Genomic DNA, 23,976 nt, shown 5'->3' on the forward strand with positions numbered 1-23,976 from the left:
AATGCCTAATACAATATAAATGCTGTGTAAATAGTTTTTATAGCCAGGCACAGTGGCTCACACCTGTAATCCCAGCACCTTGGCAGGCTGAGGCGGAAGGATCACTCGAGCCCAGCAGTTTGAGATCAGCCTGGCCAACAAAGTGAGACTCTGTCTCTACAAAAATTTTAAAAACTAGCCAGTCATGGTGGCATTCATCGTGATCCCAGCTACAGGAGGGGCTGTGGCAGGAGGAACACCTGAGCCTTGGAGGTGAAAGCTGCAGTAAACTGTGTTTGCACCACTGCACTCCAGCCTGAGTAACAGAATGAGACCCTGTCTCAAAAAATAAAATAGTTGTTATACTATACTGTTCAGGGAATAATGACTCAAAAAAAAAAGGTCTTTATATGTTCACATGTTCAGTACAGACACAACCATCCTGTTTTGCTTTTGTTTTTCTTTTTGAGACAGAGTTTCACCTTGTCCTCCAGGCTGGACTGCAGTGGTGCAATATCGGCTCACCGCAACCTCTGCTACTGGGATGAAGTGATTCTTGAGACTCAGCCTCCTAAGTAGCTGGGATTACAGGCATGTACCATGTTGCCCAGCTAATATTTTGTACTCTTTTAGTAGAGACGGGGTTTCACCATGTGGGCCAGGCTGGTCTCAAACTCCTGGCCTCATGTGATCCGCCTGCCTCAGCCTCCCAAAGTGCTGGGATTACAGGTGTGAGCAACCACGCCCAGCCACAACCATCCTTTTCTAAAAAAAAAATTTCCATCTGCAGTTGGCTGAATCCACGGATGTGGAACCCACAGATGCTGAGGGCTTACTGTACTGTGTTCATAGGTGTAACCAAGAACAATGGACTGACCCATAGCAGGCTTCAACTAATAAAAGTTGAAATAAGTAAATTGTTTCTCTCCTACTAGATTGTAAGTTTTTCAAAGGCAAAATACTTACCATGTAGTGCAGTGCTTAATATAAAACACATAGTATAAAACTCAGTAAATTGTTACATAAAATTGAAGAAATACATTTACTAAGAAAATATGCATTTACTAGCTTTTGCCTCTCACTCAAGGAGAAAACAATTAAATTAGGTTTTCCAGGTGGGCTTATTAACTGAGATTTTACCTACCATAAATATCAGTGTTCCTTCTAAAGGAATTCATACCACATTCCTCAAAGGGATAATTTTCCACTTTTTTTTCTTTGTAAAATGAGTCATTTGTGGCTATTTCTCCCTGAACTTTAATGAGAGGAGATGGCGCTTTCATCTTTATTTAACAGACAGGGACAATAAAAGTTTATTTTTAAAGCTTAAATAGTAGCAATGCCTACCAAGCAGGACACCCAAAGATCATGGAACTGGAAAGCATTCATCTTCATCTCTAAAGATAATTGCTTTAATATCTAGGAATTTTAGAAGGGTCTCTGGTAGTCCTCAAGTTAGTTTCTTATGTCACTTGAGTTTTAGTGTAATTATTACAGGCAGCCCACAACTTACAAACAGCAGACTTAGAACTATACATTACATGCACTTCTTCCTTGTCCCCAGCCCACCTGGATTCCCTTGACGATTCTCTTTTGCTCTAACTCGCTACTTCATTTCTTTTCACCTGTGTATTTGCTGTCTGTATATTTTCTTTCCTGAAGTATCTTTTTTATTATTGAGTTGCGTTCATATTATTGAGTTGTAAAAGTCCTTTATATATTATAGATACAAGTTCTTCATTGAAATATGCTTTGCAAATACTTTCTCTCACTTGCCTTTTCATTTACATAAGTACCTCTTGAAGAGTATCTCTTACAATTTTGATTAAGTCCAAGTTATCTGCTTTTCTCTTTAGTAATTCCTATGTTTTGTATCCTATTTTAAGTATTTGCCAAAACCAAGGCCACTAAGATTTTCACCTATGTTTTCTTCTAGAAATTTTGTAGTTGTAACTGCTACATTTGCATCTATGTTCCATTTTTAGTTCATTTTTTTACATGGTGTCTGGTATGGATTGAGATCCATTTTCTGAAATATAGCTATCCAGTTGTTCCAGCATCGTTTGTTGAAAAGATTATCGTTTTCATGTTAAATTGCCTTGGCACCTTTGTTTCAAATCAATTGACCATATATGTGTGGGTCCATGTCTGGAATCTCTATTTTGTTCCATTACCTATATGCCTGACTTTTCACAGATAAGTTTTGGTAACTGTAGCCTAAAAATCAAGTATTATAGATCCTGCAACTTTGTTCTTCTTTTTCAAAATTGTTTTGGCTATTCTAGGTCCTTTGTATTTCCATATAAATTTTACAATTAGCTTGTTAATTTATTTTTTTCTTTTTTAAAGCCTGCTGGATTGCAATTGAGATTGTGTTGATTCTATAGATCAGTTAGGGACAACTGACATTTAAATAATATTGAGACTTCTGACTCATGAATATAGTATTAACTCTGTTTATTTAGTTCTTCTTTGGTTTCCCTCAGCAATATTTTATAGTTTTCAGTGTACAGATGTAGCTTTGAGGTTTCTATGGCAAAAGGCAGCAAAGAGTAACATCCTTTGCTAATTTATCCCTAAGTATTTGGTATCTTGATGCTATTGTAAATGTTAATTATAAAATTTCAATTTCTGATTGTTCATCACAATATAACTTGTACAGATACAAGTGACCTTGTACCTGTAATTTTGCTAAACTCTCTTATTGTTCTATTAAATTTTTGTAGAATTTTCTACATAGATGATCGTATTAATTCGCAAATGAAATCTGTTTTACTTCTTTCTTTTCTAATCTGTTTTTTTTTCTCTTGCTACTCCACTTGTTAGGACCTCCAATAAAATACTGAATAGAAATTATTAGAGTGGAAATCCTTGCCTTGTTCCTGATCTTAGGGGGAAAGCATTATTAAATAGTCCAAAGAGTTGAAAAACTGAACTTTATAAAAAGTTGGAAAGTGTAGTCTTCAACAGTCAGGAGTGTAGAGAAAATATTTTTGTGTTTCTGCAAATTGGGGGCTTTTAGGCATATACCTAGGAGCAGAATTGCTGGGTCATATGGAATTTCTATGGTTAACTTTTTGAGGAACTACCAAACTGTTTTCCACAGTGGCTGCACCATATTAAATTTCAACCAGCAATACACAAGGGTTCCAATTTCTCCACATCCTCACAGACACTTGTTATTTTACATTTTCCTTCACTTTCATGCTTTTGTTGGCTCTTCAGTAATTTCAAGCTTTTCTAAAAATGTTTTACGCATAGAATTGGTCTGAAAAACTGACCATGCCTTGATATAGATTTCAGCCCTTCTTATACGGCTGATACAGTGTTAACTCAAAATGTTAACTCTAAAAAAATAGATCACCCACAGAACAAATGATTTTAAGTTGGAACTACTCTTTGCAGAGCAGCCTGCTTGCATTTTGCAAAGCAAAAGTAAAATTGAGGAAGTGTTGGCTCTACTTTTACATGCTGTCATTTATCTTTCTTTTTCCCTTTGTTTTCTCTGTAAAAGAGTAAGGAAAATATCACATGGTTTGCTGAGAATAAAACCAACCTTTCTCAACTTTGAACTTATAGTTAGAAATAATAAACATAGAATGAGATTTTATCTTCCCTTTCAGCCTTCCTGAAGAAAGAAAAGGAAATGTCATTAAAAATGTAAATTGATTAGTCTTCTGAAATTGGATGGGAAATGTTCCGCCCAAACTCTTTCTCTCAATCTAAATGCTTCAGTAATATTGTTCAAGGTTCAGATAAGGTAGCTATTAAGTAAATTAGCTTTGAACATACAAGTGGCATTCAAAAACCTGTCTAACCATGAAAGATTTAAGTTGAATTGTACCTGCAATGAAACATGAGGAAAGCATTAGAAAAGCTCATTACTTAGAATTCACATAGCAATTCATATTTTCTATGCATTTATAATCAGATGCAAGTCATTTTTCAAAAAGGCTCTGTGCATTTTTCACTGGGCACCATATTCTATAAAACTCACAGCTGGCAAAATTTCATATTTCTAACAATCTTCCTTTCCTATCATTCATTCAATGTTTACTGATCACCAAAAATGAGTTACACATTGTTCTTGGCAGTAGGGATAGGGAAATGAATAATGTCTGTGCAAGTTTGGTCACTTCAGCATCTCCCTCCCCACAAGGTTTGAGATTGCTGGTTGCAGTTTTGTTGTGCTGCAGCTTGTTTTTGTCTCCCTGCCCAAGCCCACTAAACTGATAATTCCTTATTCACCAGCCCACACCCATCTACTCTTGTATTCTTGATCCAGCTTCATCCCTGGACATTGTGCTTTAGGTCCACTTCACTCTCTCCACATTCTGCATCTTCTAAGCCAATCCCAAACCACCCTTCCTTTCCCCAGCTGTGGAATTCAGTCTAGCTGCAATGCTCAATGCCCTCCAACAGGAGTTGAGATTAAAGATGACAGAAAAATTAAGGATGACTCCCATTATGCTTGAATTTCAAGTAAACAATGAATTTTGTTAGTACATCTCATCAAATATTTGGAATGGGATATACTTATACTAAGCAATTATTTACTGTTATCTGAAATTCAGATTTAAATAGAGTCCTGTATTTTTATTTACCAAATCTGGCTGCCCTGGTAGGGGCAAATAAAATGTATTCCTCAAAGACCTGCCCACTCTGAATTAATGTGCATGCTACTAGACAAATCACAATAGAACTTGCTTGGGGTTGGTCTTCAGTTGGGTTCCCCCAGATGCAGACCCTGAGATAAGGATCTGAGTGTAAGTGGTTTTTTTGGGAGGCGACATAAGAGAGAAAGGGAAGGAGCCAACACAGTGTGCATTAACAAACAAGTTACTGCTGTGGGTAAGAATGGACTTCAGAGATGTCTCTCTCCCCCAGGGAACAAAAATCCTGGGGTATCTTTCTTCAACTCATATTTAGCATTAATGGAGGATTGTTCCTGAAGATTTTAATGCTTCTGCATTTCCAGCCAAGTGTGTCTCAGCAACCAGACCACAACCTCTGGCAGAGCCATAGGTGCTTGCGCACAGGCCCCAGAGATGGTGAGTACCTAGGGAATACAAACAGCCACTGCCACGGCTGCATCTACTATCATGAGATCTGTGGAGCATGAGCTTCATATAAGCAGAGTTAATTTGGGAGGCCAATGTAAGTTCAAAAACTATTGCAAGTAAGAATTGAGTAAAACCTCCAAGTTAATTTAGTCCCGTTCCCTTATTTTACACACTAGTACATTATGGCTCAGAGAGTTTCTTGTCCAATGGCAAAAAAAGTTACCTACTGCCAGTCCAAGAATGCTATTTTTATTACTGTTGGGTCACCATTGAAGAGTGATGGATGATTTGCAAAGAATTTTCATATTTCATAGACCCTTCACTGGTCCTCCCATTCTATATCCCAAGGGAGACACAGCTCTTGCAGTTTGGTTGGGAGTGGGTATCTGGGCACTATGAAAACCCAAAAGGGCCCCTCTCACCCTGGACTGAAAACCCAGCCTCCTGCTTTTGTCTAGGAGGCGGAACAGTATAAGAATTATGAATCAGGCCTCTTGCATGCAGAGGTTGTCCTGCCCCAGCGCCATGTCACTGCCCTTTTCTCTGCCCTTAGGTCCATAAGGTGCCTGGTCTTCCCCCATCCACACCAACATCCCATATAAAGAAGCTCACCTTGGGGAGGATGGAGCATTTCCAGGCATTGCTAGGCCTGGAAATGGGCTCACCTCTTTACCCCACCACTTTAATATTCTTCCAGCAAGGTCCCACACAAACCTGAGGGGTGGGTAAAAACTTTGGATTGATAATTCCCCAAATTTGGGGTAATCATCAAGTGGGATCATGGTGCAAAATCTCTAAATTTCCATAGATTTGCAATCTATGAAAGTTAACATAAAACAGATCTTCTAGCTCGCTAGCTTCTAGGACTGCCACACAGTAGAGTGCTAATAAATGTTTAATGAATGGAAAGACAGAATGCCTGAATTGCAACTTACTATTTATCCTCAGATCAAAATTCAATGTACTCTACTTCTTTTTGTGCAGTTTTTCAGGAAGGATTGACTACATGATTTGATGGTGATGTTCATATTCAGTGGCCCATGATATAGGGTGCAGTCAATAGTAACAGGGAAAAGATGACATGTATGGAAAGAAATATCCAATGCAAATTTTGTGACCTGAACAAAATTCTTGCAGATCTAATGATCTTTGAAAGGTATCCATGAGGGTTTTATTTACTCAAGCTTTATAATTTAAACCAAAACAAGAAAATCAATCAAGATAATATAATTGATTCTAACTTAATCAAGACAAAGTTTTCTTCCTAAACCAGAGTTTTTCTCCTGTGGTGTGTATTGACTAATACTTTTCTTATCTGGCTCAGAAATGACCTCACAGCAAGTCAAAAGAAATTCAACAGTGATTTTAATGTTATATTTAACGTTATTTTCATTTCTTTTAACATTAGTATTATTTTCAATGGACAAATCATAATTGTACAAACTTAAGGGGTACAATGTGATGTTGTGATATATGTATATAATGTGGTATGATTAAATCAAGCTAATTAACATATTCATCACATCACTTATTTATCATATTTTATGATGAGACATTTGAAATTTACTCCCTTAGTTATTTTGAAATATATGCCAGATCCACACTTAAAGCATTATAGATTGTGAGTGAACCCATTTATCTAGAGTTCTGAGTTACTTTACAATTAGCAAAGGCCCTGGGGAAAGCAGTGGGAAGATACTAAGCCACATAATGAATCTATTGCTTCAAGTACTTAAATATCAAACCGCAGAAATGAACTCAATCTGCAATACTCCATATGTCTTAGAGATATATGTGGTAAAACCTTTATGTCCATTTAATGAGTACATGACTTCTTGAAATCATATGTTTTCTGAGAAGATGATGAGTACAAAATTAAGTTAGTATCACCTTGAATTTCTTTATGGACATGGAGTCTTAGATTCCAGGGAAACCAAATGTGAGCTCTGAAGAGTATTTCAGACACCATTAAGTCCAACTCATTTTACAAACAAAAAATCAATGCCCAGAGAAGTTAAGTGACATTCTCTAGCCTAAGGATCAACAAAGTTTTCCTGTAAAGGGCCAGATAGTAAATGTTTTAGGCTTTATGGGCCATACAGTCTCTCACAGCCATTCAGCTCTGCTGTTGTCGTGCATAAGGCACTACCACAATGAGTGAGCATCACCCAGGGGCTGAGGATGGGAGGCTGGTCCTGGAAATCCTCATTTCTGTGTTCCAACAGAACTTCATTTATGGAAAGTGGTGGTGGCCTGGAATTGGCCTGTGGGTAATGGTTTACCAAACCCTGATGTACATGAATAATGTCAGAGACTGGCCAGATCCAGCTTTCATTATTTGCTATGGTTATTTATTTATTCATTATTTATTTATTCATTCCTTTATTCATCTAAGACATAAGGCACAATAGGGGATTCCACATTTCCAAGATCCCCATGAGGTCAGTTCCTTGTCATCATGTAGAACTTATCCCAAAAGACAACCTCTTGGAGAGGACTTCCCTACTCATTGTATTTTATGTAGCCCATTTCTGTCTTCCACAGCCCCTACTCTTTGTTCCATTATGCTCTTATTTATTTTATTTTTTTCACAGAAGTTACTACTATATATTTAATGCTCCTTCACTCTACTTCAGACTCCCTTAGAACAGGACCCTGGTCTCCACTATTCACTTCCCTATCTGCATTGTCAAGGCTGAAAAGATTCAATGAATGACTCAGCACTTCTCCTGTTCTTGTGATAAGCCTTTCTTCTAGGGAGTTCTCAAAGCATTTGGCTCACCTTCAATCACCCCATCCTTCCTAACACAGTATTTCTGCCAAATGATATCATGAGGAAGAACCAATTTTGGAAACAAATGAGAAGAGGAGACCCAAAGGGACTGGCCCAAGTGAAGCAGAAGAACAGGTGCATTCAGTGTGGTTAGACTAGAGCAGGCGAATAAGTACAAGACTGGTGTGAGATGAGGTCACAACAGAAAACAGGGGTAGCTGCAACCCCTGGCCAGCATGCCTATGAGTCAGTGTCTCCTACAAACAGGGGACACACTCCACAGGGCATGACCGAAAATGACCCATTGGGATGCAGGTTGAAAATATCAGCACTTTTATTTAAATGTATTTTTTGTCTAAAAAATTAGAAAGAAATTAAGCTTTGCTAATTAGGTCATATAAAGATTGCCACTGGCACCCTCTCTCAGTCAGGATGTCTGAAGGTTATGAATAGGTATGGTACTGGAAATTTCCCAAGGTAAAAGAGTTATCAGGTGGTCTATCAGGGCACCTGCAATATATTCATTCTGTTGCAGCTGATATATGCCTTGTTAAGTGAATTCACAGATTATATTATCTAGTTGTAACTAAGTGAATACAATTGACTTAAAAAGCTCTGTGCAAAGGAATCAAGTATTAGAAACAGTGTTAATAATGGAAGTACAAAAGGAAAGCAAGAAAATAGTAGACTTTACATTTCTCCTTCTACTATAAGCCCTTCAACAGCTACAGGTTTTGGGTAAATACAATAATTATCTAATTCAACACTTTCAAGAGTGTTTGATCACTATATTTCATATCACGATTCAGTATTCAGATATGCATATATGGACATGTAAATATATACAGATATAGAGATACAGGTGTATAATTGAAATGAGAGCTTTTCAGAACAATACTTAATAATGTACTCTGACATTTTCTCTATTTTATTAAATAATTATCATTAATATTATAATCTACCAATAGGCTGTTGTGATATGCAATTTGAAAAATACTAATACAATCAGATCCAAAGAGAAATCAGCCAAAAAACTGAAATTAAGGAGACTATCTGAAATATGGATTAACATCCATTACTGTTAACCATCAATACTACCACAAAAGTATATTTCCCCACTTAAAAATTTGCTAATGGTAGCATGAAGTCACCACAATTTGAAAAGTATTTTAAAAATTAAACATCCAGGCCAAGAAAACAAACCACTATAATATTTTTCAGTAATATTAAAAACACAAGACAACCTTCAGTCCATTACTTTAGAAATTTTACTAAGCTTGATGCATGTTTAAAAACCTATTTTAATATCTCTTAATATATTAATCTAGTTATATATATATTATTTGTAATGATCTATATACATACACAGACACACATCTATATTGACATTCTTACTATTTGTTTTTTTGTTTTTCTCTTACTGAGGTGATATGTGAACAAATAAGTTTGAAGACCATCACTGTAGCTCACAGAATTTGTCTACTGTGTATCTTCAGTGGCCATCTGTGGATTTCCAGAACCCTAGAATGGAGGACTCTGCTTCTTCACCTTGTTACTCCTACTGTTGCCTAAACCCAATGTTCTTGGCCCTTTATTACCTGAACTATTAGCCTGGAAACTGTTAAACAAAATTTGTGGAAGGCCTTTGATTTGAGCTGAATTCCTGCATGAGGCCCCAGTAGACCAACCCAAAATGGAGTCACTCATGCTAAGGTTACATGTCACCAAACTGAAACCTATACTGTTTACTTGTAAGATCTGACCTTTTTAAGAAATCAGAAGAGAGAGGATAGCCAAATCCCATGAAGCCAACAGGATTCCCTATAAGGAAAGTAACTTAGAAAGGACCAATCTGCTTTTTGTTCCTTGTTTCTGCTTTCTTCACCTTTTTCTGCCTATAAAGCCCACCTTCCCTGCTCAGCTAATGGGAGTTTCTTTCTGTTTTGTAAACTGGATGCTGTCCAATTCATGAATTGCTAATAAAAGCCAATTAGACCTTTAAAACTCAATTTACTGAAATTTGAGTTTTTGACAAACTGTACCTACTTGCAAATTCTTGTCCCCAAAGAAAGTATTAATGAACATAAGACATCATAAGAGACCAGGCCTTATAATAGTTACATGTCAAAGACTTGTATGAGTCAGTTGATTTTGATTCAGCTCACTCTACAATTGAATATCCATTTAGAAAAACAAAGTGTGTGAAAGTTCTGGTTTATCCTGGCCACCACTCAGTTTACCAGTAACACATTCTGCCCTGATTATGAGTACTAACTTTGGAGAGAGACAAACCAATCTGGACTAGTCATATTAGACATATGAACCTTAGCAAATGTCTTAGCCTCCCTATGCCTCGGTTTCTATATTCATAAAATCGTGAAAATACTTACCTCCAATTAATCTTGCTATAAGGGTTGATTAGAAAATCTATGGAATGCACTTTAGCACTAGGCTCAGCATAGAAAGATTAATTTGTAAGCTGTAGCTACTACTATTACTATTGTTATAGTTGTCTTTGCTGTGGAGATTTAGTTCTGTGTGGTACATCTTTATATGTCACATACAGGTCTAGATGAGCTTTAAAAAAAAACACAAGGTAACATATTTTCATGTTCATGAAGAAGAAAACAATACCATCCTAATTATATGTGCAACAATACTAAAACAATCTTTTGGTCAGACTGGCACTGTTGTCTTGGCCACTTTCTATTTCATAGCCACTAGGTCAACTCTCAAAATGAATGTAACCACTTACCTGTATATTTCAAAGATGATGATGACATGGAAGGGCAAGGTTTGGGATCCTGTATTTTATTTTCCACTCTATGGGATACATTCAGGTCACTAAATCAACTTATTTTTTTACTTGGTCTCTTTTTCATTCACCTACAAGAAAAATGATACCTGGTTTGACTATCTTCTTTGTATAAAATGTGTTACACATTTTTAAAGAACAGCATAATTCACTCAGTTTTACTCATTGCAAATTTTTTCCTGAAAACATCACAAATGGATGCTCTTTTCTACCTCTACCACCCTCAATTTAAATAATGGTCAATTTTATGAAACTATTGCTAACAATGAATTATAGTATAGGCCTTTTTCACATTTTTCTGCACAAGAACATTTACTAGAAAAAAAAATCCATTTTACTAGAGAGGGAAACACATTTTACTATAAACAGAATAGTCAAGAATGCCAACAAAATCAAAGAGCCATAAGGTCAACGGAAAGTGTCCATTAATTTTTTTTTCAATTTTGGAATGCATCTTTGTTCTTAGCAGGAAAGCAGATGAGTAGAAGTCTTGATGGATAAACAGAACATCAATTCACCAGAATATTCACAAAGCAGCAAAAGAATGATAGGATAGCTTTGCATATAAAGTCAAGAGGCATGATCACTTTTCAGTTTGCTAAATAACCCCTCAGTCATTCAGGAAGAAATATATACTTTTCCCAAAGGATATCAAAAGCTCCAATTGTCCAAATGTGCATGCAAATAAAAAGCACTGGTCATTTTCTTCTTCCCTTCTACTTACAATGTTCAGTCTTGGCTTAGTCTTGTGGGCTCAGGCATCCCCTAGGTGGCTTCCTCTGACCTCATCCCTCCCACATGTCTAAACACTCCGTTAGTGCTGCCAATGCAATGCCCTTAAACTGCCCTCAGTACACACCCAGGATCCTCTCTGCTTGCTCCCTCATCCCTTCACTCTTGTTAACTTTCCGAGCAGTCTTTATTTATTCATTTCAGTTATTCCTGTAGATGTTATTCTCATAGATTCATGCAATGTATGTGACTTGCCAAGGCCACAGCATTTGTGGGAATCCAGTCTTCCCCTCCTCTGCCCGGCAGCCTATTACCTCCTTCTAATAACACCTGCAGCAAAGTCACAGCCTAAAGTTGTGACATTACCATGATATTCAAGCCAACCAATGGCAAGGCCCTAAACGTAGAAGTATTTCAATGCAAGAGAAAGCATAACACAAATCTGAGTAACAGGTGAAAAACGTACAAGCTGCAACATATATCTTTATTAATATTAAATCGAGTCAAAGTCATTTCTAGCCGTCAAAAGAGTTCTTGCGCAAATTATTCAAAGAAGGAGCATTGTAAGTTAAGACATTGTATGGCCATGCCAAAATTCCAGATAAAATGTATTGAAAGGATAGTGAGGGGAAAAAATAATGGAGAAAAACATTTCTAAGCTGTATTCATCAAACATTTAAGATATCAATTCTTTTCACCTCAGAAGCACTGAACTAGGGGCAGAAATTATTATTATTCATTATTTTTAACTTATATTGAATTAATTAGTGTTAATGTGTTTTCTTTAGTCATACGTAATATTTATGACTTTGGTTGTAGTTTATGATTGCACTGTAAAAACTATGTGTCATCATTCTTTTAATAAGGGAAAAACGTAAATGACTTTCTACTACCAACATCCAGGGTAGCCTAGGGGGTGCTGTAGACCTCCGTAATCTTTTTCAGTTCCCACCAAAGTCTCCTAAAAAATTCGTGCAACGTGAATAAAAGCAGCAGACTTGTTGTACAAACAGCTTCAAAACAAGTTCCCTAACCACACACCTCCAATCAGGTTGCTACCCTTAAACACGTTAGTTAGTCCTGGTCCACAAAGATATAGACATCAAGATGAGATCAAATGTAGATTATTTATTTATTTATTAGCAAAAATGCCTGTGTAAAGAAAAATATGGACAGAGCTCAGCAAAGCTAAGAGAGCTGACACATTCAGTTTGACTTGGATGAAAGAGTGCTAGACTTCCTTAATGTCTAAGGAAGGTTCAGCAAAACTGTAAGGGAGTTCTTGAGCCAAGCTCAGCCAAGGAAGGGCTCTGTCTCCTAGGACAGTGCATGTTAGTATCCCCATCATGCTCAGTCCAACCCTTATGGTGTATCATCCACAAGGGATTACAGACTGTAGGAGCTTGAGCCCTGACACAACTGCTCCCCACTGTAGGAGGTCTGTAAGGCACATTATCAGAGCCAACACTCCTATACCATTTCTATATAAAAATTCAAGTGTTTATACTTATACAATAAATTTTGAGCCTGGCATCCAAATTTTCCCCAATCTCTGCCTAATCCATGTGTAAACTTTACTTCCTAGAACTTCTTTTTTTGCCACTTTACATTAGCCTAAATACCCTTTGGTACCCATATGAGCCCCAAAGATCACCAAAGTGCTTTCCGTCTTGCTGTTTCCTCCCTCTACTACATTTCCACCTGAAACCTTCTTTTCAATATCCTACCTACTTTTTAAGGGCCATTTGAAAAGCCAGTCTAACACTGATAAGATTTGAATCTGTGTTCCCACCAAAATCTCAGGTCAAATTATAACCCCCAATGTTGGAGGTGGGACCTGGTGGGAGGTGGATTGGATCATGGGGGTGGATTTCCCCCTTGGTGCTGTTCATGTGATAGTGAGTGAGTTCTTGTGAGATCTGGTCATTTAAAAGTGTGTGGCACCTCCTCCCACCCCTTGCTCCTGCTCCAGCCACGTAAGATATGCCTGCTTCTCATTTGCCTTCTGCCATAATTGAAAGTTTCCTGAGGCCTCCCCAGAAGCCAAGCAGATGCTGACCTCATGCTTCCTGTACAGCCTATGGAACCATGAGCCAACTAAACCTCTCTTCTTTATAAATTACCCAGTCTCGGGTATTTCTTTATAGCAATGCAAGAACAGACTAATACAAACACTAAGGTCGAACTCATAACTCTTATCCCCACCATGCTCTCAACCCTATCCCTAGTAGAAAGGTCCTCTCTCACCTTAGAACCTCTACAGGACTTTACCTACTTGGAGACGAGCACTTGGAGTATTTAGCACTTTCTTATGCTTTAGTTGTTATAAGTTTTATCTCTATAGCAGACCTCAGGTAGGATTGTACCTATTTCTAATTTGTATTGCTGTAATATCAAGCAAACCATAAATTGAATAGGCAAATGGACAAATTAATGAAAGACAAATTCTGACCTGGTGCTTACTATCTATCCAGGAGTAAAAGTTAAGCTAAATGACCTTCTTTATATTTTATTTTTTGTATTTGTGCTGATTTTTTTAATTTTATGAGATAAGCAGGAACTACCAAATCCAAAGTACTGTTGATCCTAACATGCAAGGGAAAAAATAAATAAAAGGAAAAAAATCACAGATATGATAAGAGATATATCATCACTGCTGAAGTCATGGAGAAATACACATAGTATAATGAGTCACATAGCAAATTGACCCAACAAATGACTCTTTCTTGAGAGATTTGAGTATAAGGTCCTAATAATACCTCTTCAGCTATCTATTTCCTTTTTCTCAGCTATCACTTATCTCAGACCTCAGTGTCAATTTCATATTAGAGCATATGCCTCTTGTTCATCTTTGTATCAAACATATCCATAATTACTAAAAGAAATAAAATTATTAAATACCTCAAAATGTTATGAGTCACATAACAGAGACTAACTTCTTTATTTAAATTTTTAATTACTTTTTGAAATAATTTCAACTGAATTCAATAGTCTAGATTAAAAGGAAAATCTTCAAATTGATTCTGCTCTTATGTGAATAGAGAACCTTGTAAACTTTTCAATAAAAGAACAATTAGTGGTAAATGAAGATTAATCAAACTTCATCTCCCAGGATAACAAAGAATGTTAGACTTACAGAAAGCCCTTAAAACTCATCCCACCTCACTTTCAGGAATGAAAGAACATCCATTACTAACTTGGTTTAGGAAAAACCCAAACTGACTTACAAATGTTTATCTCTTTCGTGAGTTCATTTATAATCAGATTTTAAGAACCTCATTAGATGTTTCCCAGGCAGAAACATTTTTCTCCAAGACAATTCACCTATTTTAAATATCATTAAAGTGTGATTGGCACACATCCCGTGGGGAGCTGACACCCAGAGGGAGAACACAATACTAATAGCTAGTCAGGTGCCAACTGGCTCTGAGTTGCCAATTCCTTCTCAGAGAAAAACCAAGTATATCTAAGCAAAGGGAACTTTAAAGATAATCAGGATACATTCTGTAGCATCAAAATTCTGCTTAGCAAGGGATAAATCAAGATTGCAAACACCACCTGAGTCAGAGTGTCTTCAATCACACAGTCCAGTTAAACCCTGAAAGCAGCTAACTTCAGGCCAAGATCCCATAGACAATCCTCAATCAGGCAGTTCAACTCCTTGCACATCAATAAAAAAGGTGATTAGCCTGAGACATAGTAGCCAAGTGTAACAAGTTTGCTTAAAATAAAAAAGACAGCCAAGAACCACAGCAACCCATTCTTAAAGAGAAAACATTATCTTGAGAAATGATTCTTTTCTAAGTATATGCCTATTATTGTACATTTGAACTGCTCCAGCAAATACATCTTAATTTTATGTTGTCCCAAGGAGTATCCTTGTTGCATTTAATTGGTAATTTGACTCATTTAAGTGAATAATTCTTGGGAGTTTGCCACATGCAAGGCAAAAATTAAACAAAGTTAGTAGAAGTGACAGTCCGGATCCTCAAGTATAAAGGGTAGGACAAGTGCACCCAACAAAAGGAAGATACTGAAAAGAAAGAAAAGGGCATGGGCAGAGTGGAAACATCAGGAAATAAAAATGAGCATTTTACTTGAAGTGGCAGCAGCAGCTGGGGGTTAACAGGACAGTGGGGACAAGAATTATAAGTACAATCTTAGTGCTGGATTGGCATTTAAACCTTAAGGAAACCACTTAATGTAACTGAAAACAAACAAACAAACAAAAAACAGAAGCAGGATGGTAGAAATAACCCAAAAAGCAAAATTCTTAAAATATGTGGAGAAAACCATTTCAGTAATTCCTTCCTGACCTTGAGCTTCAGTGCTATTTCTAAAATAGTTATAAATTACACAACAAAGCAAACGACTTAGCTTCTAAAACATGAAAAGGCAGGAATACAAAGTCTTGGAAAATGGCCTTCCTTACTTTATGCAAAATGAAGCAACTCTATTATTCTAATATTTTTTTAAATTATCCTAGAAAATGTCTACCTTATCTCAAGATTCTAACTCAAAAATGATCAATTCTAAGTTTGAAAGAACAAAGGTAAATATATTTTACAAAACTTTATCATTTGAAAACCTGAAATTCTTTGAACACTATATAATAAAGTCTCAAAATATTGCATAATGCTGTGCTTTGCTTCTTTGCTCCCTGCTTTTAGCTATTATCTCACCTTTATTGCAGAGAATAAAAATTTATATCCTGGGCAATTTTGTCCTTGTCTGCAAGTGTAGTTCTTCCCATGTGCGGTAAATGAATAATTTTTTAATTAAATAAATGTGAAAGAGTTCAGTTTATGCATAGGAATGGCCTTAATAAGCCTGTATTATGTACGCAAATGTTGAAGAACATGGTGAGGAAGCAAATAATATTTTCACTTCTTCAGCTGTTTATTAGAACCAAGGATGGGAAAAAATAAATTATTTGACAGCTAGATTTTTAAGGATTTCTGCAAGTATAAGATTTGCTTATTAATTTACATTATAAATGCATCTTCTTATTAAATTTACCTTAGTCAGGAGAAGAGGAAGAAGCCTCATTTACACAGGACATTATGAACTGACTCAAAGTGCATTTCACAGCATATTTTTTAGGTAGAATCAACTTCTTTACTTCTTTGAGACTTTTCATAGTAAGCATTCTCTTAAGTTTTAATTTTTACTTTTGTCTTTTATTTTAAATTTCTGTGGGTAAAACAGAATGACCACAATAAGCATTCTTATTTCTTAACTTTTAAGTTCAGGGGTACAAGTGTAGGTTTGGTATGTAAGTAAACTTGTGTCATGGGGGTTTGTTGTACAGAGTATTTCATCACCTAGATATTAATCTTAGTACCCAGTAGTTATTTTTCCTGATCCTCTCCCTCCTCCCACCCTCTACCCTCTGAAAGACCCTGGTATATGTTGTTCCCCTTGTGACCATGTGCTCTCATCATTTAGCTCCCATTTATGAGTAAGAACATGTGGTATTTGGTTTTCTGTTCCTGTGTTAATTTGCTAAGGATAATGGCCTTCAATTCCATCCACGTCCCTGCAAAGGACATGATCTCATTCTTTTTTATGGCTGCATAGTATTCCATGGTGTATATGCACCACATTTTCTTTATCCAGTCTATCATTAATGGGCTTTTAGGTTGATTCCACGTCTTTGCTATTGTGAATAGTGCTGCAATTAACATACACGTACATGTGTCTTTTAATAGAATAATTTAAATTCTTTTGGGTATATATCCAGTAATGAAATTGCTGGGTCAAATGGTATTTCTGTCTTTAGGTCTTTGAGGAATCACCACACAGTCTTCCACAATGGCTGAACTAATTTACATCAACCAATAGTGCATAAGCCTTCCTTTTTCTCCACCACCTTGCCAGCATCTGTTATTTTTTGGCTTTTTAATAATAGCCATTCTTATTGGCATGAGATGCTATCTCATTGTGGTTTTGATTTCTATTTCCCTAATGCTCAGTGATGTTAGCCTTTTTTACATATGATTGTTGGCTACATATATGTTTACTTTTAAAAAGGATATGTTCATGTACTTTGCCCACTTTTTATAGGGCTGTCTTTGTTTTGCAAATTTGTTTAAGTTTCTTATAGATGCTGGATATTAGACCTTTGTCAAATGCATAGTTTGCAAAAAGTTTCTCCTATTCTGTAGGTTGTCTGTTTGATGATAGTTTCTTTTGCTATGCAGAAGCTCTTTAGTTTAATGAAATCCCATTGGTCAATGTTTGCTTTTGCTGCAATTGCTTTCAGCATCGTCATGAAATCTTTGCCTGTGCCTATGTCCTGAATGGTATTACCTTCCAGGCAATAGGTTGTCTTCCAGGGTTTTTACAGTTTTCAGTTTTCCATTTAAGTATTTAATCCATGTCGAGTTAATTTTTATACACAGTGTAAGGAAGAGGTTCTGTTTCAATCTTCTGCATATGGCTAGGTAGTTCTCCCAGTGCCATTCATTGAATAGGGAATCCTTTCCCCATTTTTGTCAGGTTTGTCAAAGATCAGATAGTTGTATGTGCGCATTCTTATTTCTGGGTTCTCTATTATGTTCCATTTGTCTATAGTTCTTTTTTTTTGCTTTGTACCAGGATCATGATGTTTTGGTTACTGTAGCTCTGTAGTACAGTTTGACATCAGGTAACATGACGCTTCCAGCATTGTTCTGTTTGCTTAGGGCTCCTTTTCGGTTCTATATGAATTTTAAAATAGTTTTCTTTAGTTCTCTGAAGAATGTCAATGGTAGTTTAATAGGAATATCACTGAATCTATAAATGGCTTTGGGCAGTATGGCCATTTTAAAAACATTGATTCTTCCTGTCCATGAGCATGTCATGTTTTTCCATTTGCTTGTGTCACCTCTGATTTCTTTGAGCAGTCATTTGTAGCTCTCCTTGTAGAGATCTTTCACCTCACGAGTTAGCTGTATTCCTAGGCATTTTATTATTTTTTGTGGTATTTGTAAATGGGAGTTAATTCCTGATTTGAATCTTGGCTTGACTGCTGTTGGTGTCTAGGATTGCTAGTGATTTTTGCACATTGATTTTGTATCCTGAGACTTTCCTGAAGTTGTTTATCAGCTTAAGAAGCTTTCAGGCTGCGACTATGGGGTTTTCTAGATATAGGATTACATCATCTGCAAACAAGGATAATTTAACTTCCTCTCTTCCTATTTGGATGCCTTTTATTTCTTTCTCTTGCCTGATTGTCCAGATCAGAACTTTCAATACTATGCTGAATAGGAGTGGTGAGAGAGGGCATCTTTGTCTTGTGTCAATTTTCAAGGGGAATGCTTCCAGCTTTTACCTATTCAATATGATATTGGCTATGGGTTTGTCACATATGGCTCTTATTATTTTGAAGTATGTGCCTTCAATATCTAGCTTATTGAGAGTTTTTTTTTTTAACACGAACAGATGTTGAATTTTATCAAAAGCCTTTTCTGTATCTATTGAGATAATCATGTGATTTTTGTCTTTAGTCCTGTTTATATGATGAATCACATTTATTGATTTGCATATGTTGAACCAACTTCATCCCCAACCAATCCTGGGGATGAAGTCTACTTAATTGTGGTGGATAAACTCTTTGATGTGCTGCTGGCTTCAGTTTTCCAGTATTTTGTTGAGGATTTCTGCACCAATGTTTGATACAGTTTGTCTGTGTCCCTACCTAAATCTCATCTTGAATTGTAGTTCCCATAATCCCCACATGTGGGAGGGACCAGTTGGAGATGACTGAATCATGGGCGTGGTTTCCCCCATTCTGTTCTTATGATAGTTAGTTCTCATGAGATCTGATGGTTTTATAAGGGGTTTCCCCTTTCACTGGGCACTCATTATCTCCCCTGCCACCCTGGGAAGAGGTGCCCTCCTCTATAAGTTTCCTAAGGCCTTCCCAGCTGTGTGGAATTGTGAGTCAATTAAGCCTATTTCTTTTATAAATTATCCAGTCTCAGGTATTTCTTCATAGCAACATAAGAACAGACTAATACAGTAAATTGGTACTGCAGAGAGTGGGGTGCTGCTGTAAAGAAACCCAAAAATGTGGATGTGACTTTGCAACTAAACAACAGGCAGAGGTCGGAACCATTTGGAGGGCTCAGAAGAAGACAGGAAAATGTGGGAAAGTTTGCAACATCCTAGAAACTTGAAGGGCTCAGAAGACAGGAAGATGTGGAAAAGTTTGGAACTTCCTAGATACTTGTTGAATGCCTTTGACCAAAATGCTGATAGTGATGTGGACAATGAAGTTCAGGCTGAAGTGGTCTCAGATGGAGATGAGGAACTTGTTGGGAACTGAAGTAAAGGTCACTCTTGCTATGCAAAGATGCTGATGGCATTTTGCCCTTGCCCTAGAGACCTGTGGAATTTTGCACTTGCGAGAGATGATTTAGGGTATCTAAATCATTTAAGAAATTTCTAAGTGGCAAGGTGTTCAAGAGGTAGCAGAGCATAAAAGTTTGGAAAATTTGTAGACAAAAAATGCAATAGAAAAGAAAAACACATTTTCTGGGGAGAAATTCCAGCTGACTACAGAAATTTGTATTAATAACGAGGAGCCAAATGTTAATCACCAAGACAGTGGAAGAAATGTCTCCAGGCCATGTCAGAGACCTTTGTGGCAGCCCCTCCCATTACAGGCCTGGAGACCTAGGAGGGAAAAATGGTTTCCTGGGCCAGGCCCAGGGCCTCCCTGCTCTATGTGGCTTTGGGACATGGTGCCCTGCATCCCAGCTGCTTCAGCTCCAGCCATGGCTAAAAGGAGCCAATGTACAGCTCAGGCCATTACTTCAGAGGGTTCAAGCACCAAGCCTTAGCATCTTGTACATGGTGTTGGACCTGTGGGTACACAGAAATCAAGAATTAAGGTGTAAGTACCTCTACCTAGATTTCAGAGGATATATGGAAATGCCTGGTTGTCCAAGCAGAAGTATGCTGCAGAGGTGGAGCCCTCATGGAGAATCTCTGCTAGGGCAGTGTGGAAGGGAAATGTGGGGTCAGAGCCCCCACACAGAGTCACCATTGGGGCACTGCCTGGTGGAGCTGTGAGAAGAAGGCCATTGTCCTCTAGACCCCAGCATGGTAGATCCACCAACAGCTTGCACCATGCACCTGGAAAAGCTGCAGACACTCAACTCTAGCCTGTGAAAACAGCCAGGAAGGGCAGGAAGGGCAGGAAGGGAGCTGTACCCTGCAAAGCCACAGGGGTGGAGCTGTCCAATGCCATGGGAGCCCACCTCTTACATCAGCATGACCTGGACATGAGACATGGAGTCAAAGGAGATCACTTTGAAAATTTAAGGTTTAATGACTGCCCCATTAGATTTCAGACTTGCAGGAGCTTTTAGCCCCTTTGTTTTGGTCACTTTCTCCCATTTGGAATGAGTGTATTTACCCAATACCTTACTCCCATCGTATCAAGGAATCATTACTAATAACTAACTTGCCTTTGGTTTTACAGGCTCATAGGCAGAAGGGACTTGCCTTGTCTCAGATGAGACTTTGGACTTGGACTTTTGAGTTAATGCTGGAATGAGTTAAGACTTTGGAAGACTGTTGGAAGGGCATGATTGTGTTTTGAACTATGAGGACATGAGATTTGGGAGGGGCCTGGGGCAGAATGATATGGTTTGGCTGTGTCCCCATCCAAATCTCATTTTGAATTGCAGTTCCCATAATCCCCATGTGTTGAGGGAGGGACCAGGTAGAGATAAATGAACCACGGGGGCAGTTCCCCCATTCCATTCTCATGATAGTGAGTTAGTTCTCACAAGATCTGATTGTTTTATAAGGGGCTTCCCCCTTCACTAGGCACTCATTCTCTCCCCTGATGCCCTGTGAAGAGGTGCCTTCTGCCATGGTTGTAAGTTTCCTGAGGCCTCCCCAGCCATGTGGAACTGTGAGTCAATTAAATTTATTTCCTTTATAAGTTACCCAGTCTGGGGTATTTCTTCATAGCAGCATGCAAATGAACTAATACAATGTTCATCAAGAATATTGGCCTGAAATTTTCTTTTTCTGTTGTATCTGTGCCAGGTTTGGGTATTAGGATGATGCTGGCCTCATAGAATGAGTTAGAAAGGAGTCCCTCCTCCTCCTCAATTGTTTGGAATAGTTTCAGTAGGAACAGTACCAGCTCTTCTTTGTACATCTGGTAGAATTCAGCTGTGAATTTGTCTGCTCCTGGGCTTTTTTTGGTTGGTAGGCTATTTATTACTACTTCAATTTCAGAACTCATTATTGGTCTGTTCAGGGATTCAATTTCTTCCTGTTTCTTTCTTGGGAGGGTGTATGTGTCCTGGAATGTATCCATTTTTTCTAATTTTTCTAGTTTATGTGCATAGAGGTGTTCATAATATTCTCTGATGGTTGTCTGAATTTCTGTTGGGTAAGTGGTAATACCCCCCTTGTCATTTCTTATTGTGTTTATTTGAATCTTCTCTCTTTTCTTCATTAGTCTAGTTAGCATTATATCTTATTCATTTAAAAAAAAAAACAGCTCCTGGATTTGTTGATTTTTGAAGGGTTTTTCCTTTAGTTCAGCTCTGATTTTAGTTATTTCTTGTTTTCTGCTAGCTTTGGGATTTGTTTACTCTTGGTTCTGTAATTCTGATGTTAGGTGGTTAACTTGAGATCTTTCTTTTTGATGTGGGCATTTAGTGCTATAAATTTCCCTCTTAACAATGCCTTAGCTGTGTCCTCGAGTTTCTGGTATGTTGTATCTTTTTTCTCATTAGTTTCAAAGAACTTCTTGCTTTCTGCCTTAATTTCATTATTTACCCCAATGTCATTCAGGAGCAGGTTATTCAATTTCCATGTAATTGTATGGTTTTGAGTGAGTTTCTTAGTCTTGATTTCAAGTTTGATTGCACTGTGATCTGAGAGTCTGTTCCAATTTCAGTACTTTTGTATTTGCTGAGGAGTGTTTTACTTCTGATTAAGTGATTGATTTTAGAATAAGTGCCACATGGCCATGAGGAGAATGTATATTCTTCTCTTTGAGGGTAGAGAGTTCTGTAGATATATATCAGGTCCATTTGAACTAGTGCTGAGTCCAGGTCCTGAATATATTTGTTAATTTTCTGTCTCAATGACCTATCTAATATTCTCAGTGGGGTGTTAAAGTCTCCCACTATTATTGTGTGGGAGTCTAAGTCTCTTTGAAGGTCTCTAAGAGCTTGCTTTATGAATCTGGGTACTCCTGTGTTGGATGCATATATATTTAGGATTTTTAGGTCTTCTTGTTGAATTGAATGCTTTACCATTATGTAATTCCCTTCTTTGTCTTTTTGGATCTTTGTTGGTTTAAAGTCTGTTTTCTCAGAAACTAGGATTGGAACCCCTGCATACTAAGCATTCTTTTAAAGTACACACAGAAAATTCTACAGGATAGCATATAGACAGGGTGACACATCAAGTCTCAATAAATTTGCAAAGGCTGAAATCATAACGAACTATATTCTTTTTTTTTTTTTTTTTTTTTGAGACAAGGTCTCACTCTGTCACCCAGGCTGAGTGCAATGACATGATTATGGCTCTCTGCAGCCTCCAACTCCAAGGCTCAGGCAATTCTCCTACCTCAGCCTCCTGGAAAAAGTATATTCCATTACCATAAACCCTGAGAAAGTGAAGTGTGGCCCATATTATTCAGAAAGCCTGCTGCTCCCTCCTAATGATACATAAGTAGTTCCTAAATAGAAGACTGTGTGGCCCAGATATTAGTAAGCATAAAATGGCTACATAGGAATACCTCAACCCCCACCAAAGCCACTATCCGTTTTTTAACCTAATGGACCGAACTCTTATTGTCAGCCAATATCCAGTGATAAAGAAGTATAATAATAATAATTTTTTTAAAAAAGCAAGTTTTGCCACTGGACCAAAACAAAGACTCTTTTCTTAGTCATACCAGATGAAAAGATTTTATTAACTTTATGATAAAGAATTAGAAGTTGATGACAGAACTCCACTGTCTATCTCTTAGAGGTTTTTTTGTTTTGTTTTGTTTTGTTTTGTATAATATTTACACCTAAGTTACTTCAGATAAACTGCATATAATTCACATTCCAAGGTATGAGTTTAACCATTCTCAAAAATTTCTATTGTCATCACACCAAAGCTAAAGTCAAGTACTTCCTGAGATCTTTTGTTAAAATCCAATAGAAGAGTTGAAAAATTAAAAATTCATTTCTTAGGTCTTTGTCTTAGAAACCTTATAGAAAGAAATGTAGGCTACTTTTTTCGAGGAAGATAGTTAGCATTAATCTGAAAGAAATCAAAGAAATGAACAGGAAAAGGAATGAATAATTTCTTCTTCTGAAATAACCATATTTACTTATTCTCTACCATAAAAAAAATCCTGCCCACACAATAGACATAATTTCATGACAAAGCCAAGTGTCAACTACTTACTTATTAAAATGGGATTCTATTTGGATACCTAGTAAAGGGGCTGTTTCTACTGTGTCTTAAGGAACCTTAAATGGGTTGCTCTGAACTCATTCAGGGGCTGTGGAGCATGTGACATAAAAGTCAGGGGGCAACTGAGCACAGCCAGAGTTCTCGTTTTATTCCTTTTGTTTACTCTTCCAGTAATCTGTCAA

General features: G+C 37.3%; 1 protein-coding gene across 2 annotated transcripts in view; it reads right to left on the bottom strand.

Annotated features, from left to right (window-relative positions):
• Nucleotides 1-23,976, bottom strand: part of LOC105478121 (FERM and PDZ domain containing 4) — a 924,449-nt gene that overhangs the window by 871,138 nt on the left and 29,335 nt on the right. For both annotated transcript variants that reach the window (XM_011735128.3, XM_011735133.3), the window contains exon 2: nucleotides 10,571-10,701. In XM_011735128.3, the coding sequence (XP_011733430.2) occupies nucleotides 10,571-10,598 (28 nt within the window). In that variant the 5' untranslated portion in view covers nucleotides 10,599-10,701. The remainder of the gene's footprint in view (nucleotides 1-10,570; nucleotides 10,702-23,976) is intronic.

This window comes from Macaca nemestrina, chromosome X (genome assembly GCF_043159975.1).
Source record: "Macaca nemestrina isolate mMacNem1 chromosome X, mMacNem.hap1, whole genome shotgun sequence".
Classification (NCBI taxonomy): domain Eukaryota; kingdom Metazoa; phylum Chordata; class Mammalia; order Primates; family Cercopithecidae; genus Macaca; species Macaca nemestrina.